The sequence below is a fragment of the Castanea sativa genome, chromosome 8 (genome assembly GCF_040712315.1).
Source record: "Castanea sativa cultivar Marrone di Chiusa Pesio chromosome 8, ASM4071231v1".
Lineage (NCBI taxonomy): Eukaryota > Viridiplantae > Streptophyta > Magnoliopsida > Fagales > Fagaceae > Castanea > Castanea sativa.
Window position 1 is genome coordinate 18,622,875 of NC_134020.1, and position 11,765 is coordinate 18,634,639.

At 36.3% G+C, this 11,765-nt stretch overlaps 1 protein-coding gene across 3 annotated transcripts; it reads left to right on the forward strand.

Annotated features, from left to right (window-relative positions):
• Positions 1-687: 687 nt before the first annotated feature.
• Positions 688-10,826, forward strand: LOC142606666 (ubiquitin-activating enzyme E1 1). Of its 3 annotated transcripts, none has more exons than XM_075777996.1 (7): positions 688-1,126; positions 1,418-1,842; positions 2,576-2,793; positions 7,215-8,009; positions 8,287-9,155; positions 9,277-9,709; positions 10,058-10,826. In XM_075777996.1, exons 2-7 carry the CDS (start codon positions 1,431-1,433, stop codon positions 10,652-10,654), a joined length of 3,324 nt encoding a protein of 1,107 aa, XP_075634111.1. In that variant the 5' UTR covers positions 688-1,126; positions 1,418-1,430; the 3' UTR covers positions 10,655-10,826. The 3 variants fall into 3 exon arrangements, with proteins under 3 accessions (XP_075634111.1, XP_075634112.1, XP_075634110.1); XM_075777997.1 differs by having other exon boundaries at positions 922-1,126; positions 1,415-1,842; XM_075777995.1 differs by lacking the exon at positions 688-1,126 and having other exon boundaries at positions 1,224-1,842.
• The last annotated feature ends 939 nt before the right edge of the window (positions 10,827-11,765 follow it).

The window sequence follows — 11,765 nt, forward strand, 5'->3', positions numbered from 1 at the left end:
GTTGAGAATGATAGAAAAAGAATATAAAAAGACCAAAAGCAAGTAGCAAGTACTAGTTCATTGTAACAAGTTATTAAATTTTTTTTAAAGAAATATGGCACCATCAATGTAGCGCAATTTTTGTGGTTCGTGGTGCTAAAAAATAACATTTTAGCAATTTAACACATTCTTGTGAGTGCTCTTATTAGTGATTTGTTTTTTTGTTTTGTTTTTGTTTTTGTTTTTTCAAATCTCCCTCCCTGTATTTTGTACTAATTATTAGTTGATTATTGGGGTATTATATACCCTATACTTTATTGTCTTAATTTCTTTAATCTAGTTCCTCTTAATCCCAAAAAAAAAAAATTGTATTTGGGTTCACACAACGCTAGAGTGCATTTGATATCAGCATTTTTTAGTAATTTATTTATATATTAAAAGTATATTAAAATATATATGTACTTCAATAAAATGAGTAAAAATGAGATTTTAAAAAATTGTATTAAAAAAATTATTTTAAATAAAAATAAACTAATTTTTAGCATTTTGTTTTGTCTTATCTTAAGGTATGTAAATAAACTACGGAAAATAATGTAGACAGTAAAACAGTTGAAAAAAATGTCTAGAGTACTCAATGGCAGGAAACGACGACGTCTCTCGCGAATAATCACGTAATGTACTAGTCATTTCTTCATTTCCCCGCACAGTAATCTTCTCAGCTGACTTTTCTCTCACCCTTCGGCACCAAAACATACTCCAATTTCTCTCTCTCTCTCTGATGCAGAAAAAGAGAGAGAAATGTGGTACCGTCCTCCACAAAAACCACCTGTCCTCACATATACACACACACACACACACACACAGTCCCACCCAAAAACCCTAAATTGACCCAAAAAAATGGAAATCCATAAATACCCTTCTCCCCTCTCCTCTATATGATTATGATTTATGAACCCACCACCTCACAGTAACAGCTCACATATACACATATAAATTCTAAAAATTCCTCTCCAAGAAAGAAACATATAAACCAACCAACAAAATCATACGAAAAAAATAAAAAAGAAGAATAAAAGCCACAAATCTCTCACACTTTCGCTCTCAGATTCCATTCTTCATTTCTTCTCTAAACCAGCAGTCCTAATTGGTACGTTTCTTCTCTTCTCTTTGACTCTTTTTACATTTTTAGAAAAGCTCTTAATAAATCAACAATCAATCAATACCTTTGCTTCACATCTTAACCTTTGGGAGATTCAATCATGTTGAAATTAGGATTAGGGTTAGGGTTAGGGTTTGTACTAGTTTCGTTTCTGGTTCTGCTTCTGGTACAGATCGTTCATCGAAAATATGTTAATGGTAATGATAAACGGTACTTGATTGCTTTTTTGGTTGTGATAATTTCGGTAATGTTGGGGTTTTATCGCCTATTCTTCAGCAGCTTACTGCACTATATGCTTCCCAGAAAGAGAGCCAGTGAAGGAGTGGTTGTAGAAGAAGAAGACAACGCCAACAACAGCAACTTTAACACCATCAACAAGTGTGAGTGTGAGGGCGCTTCGGCTTTCAGCAAGAACAAGAAGCTTCGAATCGCCGAGGAAGACGCCGATTCGACCAACAACAACAACAACAACAACAACAACAGCAATCACAATCACAGTAGCGGCGGCATAGTTGTAGAACAAGAACAAGAGCAAGAGCAAGGAGAAGAGATTCCAATCATGGGTTTAGGCAACACGAATTCGCAGGATATCGATGAAGATCTCCATAGCCGGCAGCTCGCCGTGTATGGCCGCGAGACGATGAGGCGGCTTTTCGCTTCGAATGTTCTCGTCTCCGGGTTGCAGGGTCTTGGTGCTGAGATAGGTATATATCTACTCTCTAAGTCTTTAATTATATTTGAGCCCTGGTTGATTTTGATTTTTGATTTTTTTTTTCGTTATTTGCCTTTTCATTTCCTTGTATGGTGGTGATGAAATCTTGTGGATTTAAGTGTGAGCTAAGTTAGGAAATTTGTTAAGCTCTAATGGATAGTGGTTTTGAATTTTCTTGTTCTGATTTTGTGGTGTGTTGATTAGATAATGGGGTAGTGAAACCTTGTGGTTTTTTGGTGTGTGCTAGATTAGGACATATGTTTTGCAGTTTTTGAATATGCATTTATGTATCAGTTTTATTGGTATCGTTTGGTCATTCTTTTCTGCTTTTGCTTCTTTGTCATTGGACATTGTTATGTTGATTAAATATTTACTCCCTGAAAAGGTTACAGTTGATAGAATTTTATGAGCTGAAAATGATGCAAAATGAGCCTATTAATGATCTGATACAAACTCCTGTATGCACTGGATAGTTTAGTTTAGTTTTTGATAAGTAACTGAGATGCAACCTCATGCTCCTATATTCACTGGATTTATGATCTTTTAATTGGGTAGTCTAGTGTCTTTCTCTATATTTTATCTTTATAAAAGGTTGATAAATAATTTTATACCTCTTTCTTTCCATGTCTATATATGTGTGATTTGATTCTTATTCTTGCTGGTGTTGGGTTCATAATCCGTAATCTTGCTGCTGATTAAATCAATGTTATCTTTGCTTCCTGTAGCAAAGAACCTCATTCTTGCTGGTGTCAAGTCTGTGACCTTGCATGATGAAGGGACAGTGGAGCTGTGGGATTTGTCCAGTAATTTCGTTTTCTCAGAGAATGATGTTGGTAAGAATAGGGCAGTTGCTTCTGTCCAAAAGCTGCAAGAGCTCAACAATGCTGTGGTCGTTCGGTATTTAACAACAAAATTGACTAAGGAACAGCTTTCTGATTTCCAGGTACTTCCATCTCCATCTCTTTGCGTTCTCTCTTGATTTAATCAACTGTTTGCTTTTCAGATTTATGCAAGTTGTCAATTTTTCATATAAAATTGAATTTTGCATAATGTTTTCTTGCTTTTTGAAACATTTCTGTCATTTTTAAAATATAATTTAAATGCACGTGATTTAGGGCAGGAAATAGATGAATATGTACATACCAACATATATCTATCCACACACATATGTGTACTATCTGGCTACTAAGACAAGGAATCATATAGATTGTATACCAAATTAAAATGCAGTATTAGATATCATCATGATGGTAGAGAAGCTGGATTTAATTTCAGATCTCAGTTTCATTGAAGCTACCCGTGTTCCTTTTTCTGAAATTATTTGGATTTTTAAGCTTCTTAAGTCATGTTCCGTTCAGGTTTAGCTGCGTAGGCTTAAAATTGTGATTTGACTTGTAATCCAAATGTATGATTATCAAAATTGCTTTCTATGGAATTTGATGAACGTTCATTGTTATATCTTGTTAGTTTATATATGTTTGAATATATGCATGTAGACGTGCATGCATGTAGGAATGTATAGTTGGAGGAGGGGATGGGAGTTTAGATGCAATTGATTGAACAGTGTTAAAATATCTATTGATGTTATTTTTCTTGCTCCATCTTCAATAGTTACTCTCCTTGTCTCTTTTGGTGTAATGTTGGTTAAATTTGTGCCACGTTGCTGGATTTTGATCAGATTTTTGTCTCTATGGTTAGGCTAAGACGTTATTAAACAAAATCTATTTTCATAGTCATTCTGGTTCTACTTGTGTTTTTTAACCTATGGGATCATACATTGCTTAAATCTTGGATATTAATGGAATCTGAATTTCCAGATCTTTACATAGGCCTTTTGTTATAAGTTCTACTTTTATTGCATATAAACTAGAAACTAACTAGCGAATTTAATATATGCTTGTTATAGAAGTTACAATTGCTAATTCAGCAATTTTCTCGGTGCAATAGTGTGTAAATTCCAAGAATCTATGTCAAGTTATTTTTTATAAGTTATAGGCAACTTTTATTGATAAAAGTAGAGGCATAAGCATCCATGATGTATACAAAAAAATTCCCGAATACAATTAAAGGTAGTCAAAGAAGTCCATACAAGAAGAATAAAAACACTCTTGAATCCAGTGGACCAATCTTATAGAGATCATAGAAAGACCTCAGCTCACCTACTCAAGTAGGCATCTCAACAATCCTAAAATTCCAATGATTTCTCTAGTAAAACTGCTTTGTGCTGTCCAAAGACTCCAAACAATTGTTTCTGACAAAAATACACATCAGCCACTTTTCAAGTTTTCACCTATTTAACTCCAGTTGTTTAATTAATTTAGAATGAAAACTTGTTCAGTGTCAATAGAAAGTTTGGTCTAATGCCTCTTTTTTGGTAAACAGTTTGGTTTGGAGTCATTGTGATGCAGGAGAGAAGCTTGGATGGACTCTGATTCAAATTTTGATGTAGTATCCTTAGGAACTCAGCACTAAATTAGATTTCCTGATGAGATCTTGAAGAGTTCTTGAATAGGGTTTGATATTTAAGGATTTAGGTGAATAAAAGATTGGATCTTGAATATGTTTGATGACTGCGTGGTATTAAAACAGTGAGTAGTGAAATGAAGAAAGATAAGCAATAGGCAATCACACCTAGGTAGCAATCACACCCTCAAAGCTTAAAAAAAGCTGTTGGAATTTTATTAAAATCAGTCTCACTATCCTTTATTAAATACATAAAGGGGGTAATTTACCTTTTAAACCCTATAGTTTACGAGGTGTAACAAATTAAATGTTATAGTTTCAAAAGTATCAAATTAAACCTTGAAATTCCTATAAGTAACAAATCAAACCTTATAGTTTCTAAAGTTACAAATTAAAACCCTGCATTGGGTTTGGAATTAATATGGGCTGAAGGTTTAATTTGTTACTTTTGAACTTATGGGTTTTAATCTATTAAAATTTTAAAACATAGGGTTTAATTTGGTATTTTTGAAATTTCAGGGTTTAATTTGTTACACCCTTAAACTATAGGGTTTAAAATGTAATTTTCCTTAAAACTCTTTTATAGGCTATTGCCAATACTCCTAGAAAGATCAGGACTCCTAAATTAGCTTTTCTTACGCTCCGTTTGTTTTGATGAAAAATCTTGTGTAAAGATAGTTTTTCATATTTTCCAATGTTTGGTAGCATAAAAAAAGATGAGTCAAAGGAAAACTATCTTTGGTCAACATAAAAAGTATGATTTATTTTTAGAGATTGTTTTCTATTAAATTTTTTTGAAAAACAACTATACCTTATAGTAAGCTAAATAAGGGAAGTTAGGAGGTATTTTTTCAACTCATTTAAAGCAATGAAGCACGGATGCGGTTGGGAGGGTGCCGCACCGGAGTCCGACGCGGCCCGATGCGGTTGCCCACGCATCGGTGCCGCGTCTGAGTTTTATTTATTTATTTTAATTTTTTTTTATTATATCTCATAGTAAGCTAAATAAGGGAAGTTATGAGGTATTTTTTCAACTCATTTAAAGCTATGAAGCATGGATGCGGCTGGGAGGGTGCCGCACCGGAGTCCGATGCGGTTGTCCGCTCGTCAGTGCCGCGTCTGAGTTTTTTTTTCCACGGATTTGCGCCGACTTGGCTCGATTCGCGCTGAATCGGCTTCGATTTGCGCCGAACCGGGCAGATTATCAAGCCGTATCGGCCGGCAGTCGAAACGTACCGAAATGGGCCGAAATCTGCCTTGATTCACGCTGGAACAGCCGAAATCGGCTTTGAATGAGGCCCAAACATGCTAAATCTGTCCTTAATTTTATTTTGAATATTTGTTGCTTCTTTTGTGTTTTCTTTTGTGTTGTGTTTTGTGTTGTGTTTTGTGTTTTGTTTTGTGATTCTTGCCTTCTTCTTTCTTTGTTTTGTGAATCAAGGCATAGTAATGTGTTTTTTAAGAATATTTTAATAGTAAAAATATATAGAAAATATAAATAAAAATATTTTTAATAATTTTTTAATCGCCGCACCCCGCCCGCACCCGCACCTGCACCCAACTTTTTCAAAAATTGCCGAGCCCCGCTCCCGCACCTGAATCCGAAAACGCACCCGTGCTTCATAGATTTAAAGTTGCTACCAAACATTGAAAAATGAGATAGTTTTATAGAAAATACTTCTTGAAAAATGACTCATTTTCTAGAAAACATCATTGTTGAAACAACAGAGCGTTAGAAGGCCTTGGATTCCTAATTTTAAATTAGGACAAAACTTATATACAATTCTTATGTGTAATATATTATGTTCAACAATTAAATTCAAACACATGGCTAGACTAAATTTAATTCAACAAGATAATATTGTTAGTGTGTGCTGTGTTGGTCAATGCTAACAAGTGTTTGAAATTTGTTCGGGAACTTAATGTACTTCACCTTAGGAACTCTACCTAAGTTTTGCCCTTTAAATAACATGTACCTAACAACTTTAGGTTATTTCTTATATAAGAAATACAAACTTTAGGCTATTGAGTCTTGGGAACTTTTCTAGTAAAACTTAATGAAAACCAAGCAGCTTTCTAGACTAAAAAGCTTAATACTAAGACTCAATAATAATTAAAGTAATCAATGAAAGGTGCCAAGAAAGCCCTGCATCAAATCTACACACAATTCTCTTGTTACAATATTAGGGATGTTGCTAACTCATGTTGAGTTAGCAACATCCCTAATATTGTAACAAGAGAATGGTGTTTCATCATAACTATCTGGTCATGAGTTAGCAACATCCCTAATATTGTAACAAGAGAATGGTGTTTCATCATAACTATCTGGACACTAGAATATAGTTTTACTTGCCTTCTACTATGAACAAGTTATTTGCCACATCCCCATCCCTTCCTGAAAAAGAAATGAAAATGGGAATTGTTTGTTTAGAGTTAGCAACATCCCTAATATTGTAACAAGAGAATGGTGTTTCATCATTACTATCTGGACACAAGAATATAGTTTTACTTGCCTTCTACTATGAACAAGTTATTTGCCACATCCCCATCCCTTCCTGAAAAAGAAATGAAACTGGGAATTGCTTGTTTAAAGCATGAAGAATGGTATAAGATGATAGCAGCAGAGTGTAGGAAGCAGCACTTGGTTGTAGTTGCATTTAAGTTATGAAAGTGATGTACTTGCATAAAAATAAAAGTTATGCTAGTGATGTTTTAGGGTGACCTCAATTCACTTTCAGCAGTTTCAAATATTGGTTCTTTTGTTTGTTTATTTTTAAAATTCCATAAGCTAATCTTGTTTTGTATGCAATGTTGTGTTTACTTGCTCTCTCTCTCAAGTGGGCGTGTTTGTATCTTTCTTTTTGAAATGTATTTGTATGTGTTGATTCCCTGGTTGTGCAGGGTGTTGTCTTTACTGATGTCAATTTTGAGAAAGCCATTGAGTTCAATGATTACTGTCGTAATCATCAGCCTCCTATTGCATTTATCAAAACTGAAGTCAGAGGCCTTTTTGGTTCTGTGTTTTGTGACTTTGGACCTGAGTTCACTGTTGTTGACATTGATGGAGAGGAACCACACACGGGTATAATTGCATCGATCAGCAATGACAACCCTGCGCTAGTATCCTGTGTTGATGATGAAAGGCTTGAGTTTCAGGATGGGGATCTTGTTGTATTCTCTGAAGTTCACGGAATGACAGAATTGAATGACGGAAAACCAAGGAAGATTAAAAGTGCCCGGGCTTATTCATTTACTCTTGAGGAGGATACCACAAATTATGGAGCCTATGCGAAGGGTGGTATTGTCACACAGGTGAAACAGCCCAAGGTGTTGAAATTTAAGCCATTGAGAGAAGCACTAGCTGATCCTGGTGATTTTCTTCTTAGTGACTTCTCTAAGTTTGATCGCCCACCTCTTCTGCACTTGGCATTCCAAGCGCTGGATAAGTTTGTCTCTGAGTTGGGACGCTTCCCTGTTGCTGGTTCTGAAGAGGATGCTCAGAAGCTTATATCTGTTGCCAGTGACATCAATGAGAGTTTGGGGGATGGGAGAGTGGAAGATATCAATCCAAAACTTTTGAGGCACTTTGCCTTTGGTGCAAAGGCGGTGCTGAATCCCATGGCTGCAATGTTTGGTGGTATTGTGGGACAAGAGGTTGTGAAAGCATGTTCGGGGAAGTTCCATCCACTTTATCAGGTTAGTGCACATTCTTCTTTATCATGTTATGGGAGAGTTGGAATATTGATTTCTTTTTACTTTGAATGGTTGAGCTCTCTATATTGCCTGAAGGAGCCTCTCTATAAGGCCTCTAACCTAGGCTCCTAAAAGTTTCCTTGCTTATGTTATTTGCAACAAGATCTTGACTGCTTTTGAGATGTACTTATCAAAACAAGATCTTGACTGCTTTTGTGTGATGAGAGAGTTTACATCTTACCTTGAATGCTGGTTCTCATAACTTAACTTGTTCCCGCAGTTCTTCTACTTTGACTCAGTGGAGTCCCTTCCTACAGAGCCACTAGATTCAAGTGATTTCAGACCAAGAAATAGCCGTTATGATGCCCAGATTTCTGTCTTTGGGTCTAAGCTTCAGAAGAAACTGGAGGATGCTCAAGTGTTCATTGTTGGATCTGGTGCACTAGGCTGTGAATTCTTAAAAAATGTAGCCTTGATGGGAGTTTCATGTGGTGATCAGGGAAAGCTAACAGTTACTGATGATGATGTAATTGAGAAGAGTAACCTCAGTAGGCAGTTCCTCTTCCGTGATTGGAACATTGGTCAGGCCAAATCCACTGTTGCTGCTTCTGCTACTGCATTAATAAACCCTCGTCTAAACATTGAAGCTTTGCAGAATCGAGTTGGCCCTGAAACTGAAAATGTATTTGACGATACCTTCTGGGAGAATTTGAGTGTTGTTATTAATGCTTTAGACAATGTGAATGCCAGATTGTACGTTGATCAGAGATGCTTATACTTCCAGAAGCCACTTCTTGAATCAGGAACTCTTGGTGCCAAATGCAACACTCAGATGGTCATTCCTCATCTCACAGAAAACTATGGTGCCTCAAGAGACCCACCTGAGAAACAAGCGCCTATGTGCACTGTACACTCGTTTCCACACAACATTGATCACTGCTTGACTTGGGCTCGGTCAGAGTTTGAGGGTTTACTTGAGAAAACACCAGCTGAAGTGAATGCATATTTGTCCAACCCGAGTGAATATAGTACTGCAATGATGACAGCAGGCGATGCTCAGGCTAGGGATAACTTGGAACGAGTACTGGAGTGCCTTGATAAAGAAAGATGCGAGATATTCCAAGATTGCATTACCTGGGCTCGTTTGAAGTACTTTCCTTGACACTTATTCTTTACCAACCCCTTCCCCACTGTTTCCCTATCAAAAACAATTATAATGGCTTTTATTTTCTTCCTCTGAGTTCCTGATATCATCTTTTTATTTACTCAGGTTCGAAGATTATTTTGTTAACCGTGTGAAGCAGTTGATTTATACGTTCCCTGAGGATGCTGCCACCAGTACTGGGGCTCCTTTCTGGTCAGCCCCCAAGCGATTCCCTCATCCGCTGCAATTCTCAGCTGCTGATCCTGGTCACCTCCATTTTGTTATGGCAGCAGCCATTCTACGTGCAGAGACATTTGGAATCCCAATTCCTGACTGGGTCAAGAATCCTAAGAAGTTGGCTGAAGCTGTTGATAAAGTGATGGTCCCAGATTTTGAGCCCAAGAAAGATGCGAAAATTGTAACCGATGAGAAGGCTACCAGTATCTCTACTGCCTCAGTAGATGATTCAGCTGTCATTGCTGATCTAATTAAGAAGTTAGAGCAGTGTCAGAAGAACCTACCATCAGGGTTCAGGATGAAACCAATTCAATTCGAGAAGGTATATCTTTCTGTGTCTATTGCCTTTATTCATTTGTTTTCTGGAACTGTTTCCATGCTTGTCTATAGTTTTAACCTCTAATTATGCTAATATGCTTGTATGGCTCATGATTTAGTAGATACTTGGAAAGTTTTCTTCATATGAACCTATGTGGTAAGACCATAGTTGGAAAGTTACTCTTCATATGCCAATGATAAGAGTGGGCTTAAAAAACACTAGGATGCGCCATTTTTATACATTATTAATTTCTCCACCCTTTCGAGTTCCTTTTCTAAAATTCCAGATTCTAAATATATTTCTGCTAGAATCAACTTTCTGATTTTGTTAAAATGTCCCATAAATGTGCAGGATGATGATACTAACTTCCATATGGACATGATAGCTGGCCTTGCCAATATGAGGGCACGGAATTACAGCATTCCTGAAGTTGACAAGTTGAAAGCCAAGTTTATTGCTGGAAGGATCATTCCTGCAATTGCAACAACCACTGCGATGGCCACAGGTCTTGTCTGCCTGGAGCTGTACAAGATTTTGGATGGAGGGCACAAATTGGAGGACTATCGTAACACATTTGCTAACCTTGCACTGCCTCTGTTCTCCATGGCTGAGCCAGTTCCACCCAAGGTCATCAAGCATCAGAACTTGAGTTGGACTGTTTGGGACAGGTGGATCCTGAAAGGCAATCCTACTCTGAGGGAACTTCTGCAGTGGCTCAAGGAGAAAGGGCTGAATGCCTATAGCATTTCATGCGGAAGTTGCCTGCTCTATAATAGTATGTTCCCTCGTCACAAAGACCGAATGGACAAGAAAATGGTGGATTTGGCCAGGGAAGTGGCCAAAGTGGAATTGCCTCAATACCGTCGCCATTTGGATGTTGTTGTGGCATGCGAAGATGAAGAGGACAATGATATTGACATCCCTCAAGTATCCATTTACTACCGTTAGGTTGTCTCCAATCCTCATAGGATTGTGATTTTAGGATGAGAAAACTCTATTTTTACAGCTGTCTTTGACTTTACTGTCAAATTTAACAATGAGTACACCTCAAATGGATGGATATTTTCACAACGGTTCACATTTTCATATATAAATTTGGAGGTAACTTTGATTCCGTGTATCTTATAATTCTCTATTTGCTTGCTTTAATCTTGTAATGTGTTCTAATATTACCTTGTATGTAATGTAAGCCTGCTTCCGTTTCACCAAATTGTTTTTACTATAATTGATTATTTTTACTTCCACGTGTGTTTTGTGATTCACTGTGGCAGTGTGCCTGATTTTGTTCTTGGCGGTTGATGATTTCTGTAAGTACTATTTACTATGACGGAGAAAATGGGTTTTTGCCTTTTTTTTTTTTATTTTATTTTATTTTTAATATCTAGCATTTTACCTCATTTTTGAAACTATTAAGGGAAATGTATTTGTTTTGAAACTTGATTTTTTAAAAATTGAATTTCAATTTAAAACTTGCTTTTTGGACAATTGAGTTATAAGGAATTGAAAATAAAAAAAAAGAAAAAATTTCTCGAACTCGGGTTCCAGAAATTTTTTTTTTTCTAAGTCTATGTTTGCTATAACTTGATATTCCAAAAATTGACTTATACATTTGAAACTCGATTTTTAGAAAATCAAGTTTCAAAATAGTGACATTTCTCTAATTAGTTTCAGACATGGGGTATTTTGTTAGAAAATTTGTGAGAAAAGGGTAAAAACCTATTTTGGCCTTACTATGACAACATCCTAATTTGTTCTTACTAGTGGACTCTTCTTTAAGGGCATACTAATGGCAACTTTCTGATTTGTTCTTTGCAAGGGCAAATAATAACGGGAAATAAGTGGGGTTTCCGGTGACCTAGGGTGCAAGAAATCACCAATGAATCGTTGTGACCGTTTGAATTTGATGGTTTTGGTTGGTTCAATCCGGATAAAGATCCCATGAGGTATTGCACGGTGAATCTGATGGTTTTTTACTTTTTCGACGTATTATTATTACTTTTAAAAATTTTATTCAACAGTGTAGATTGAAAGCTACAAAAACAACTTTCAAATTTAAACA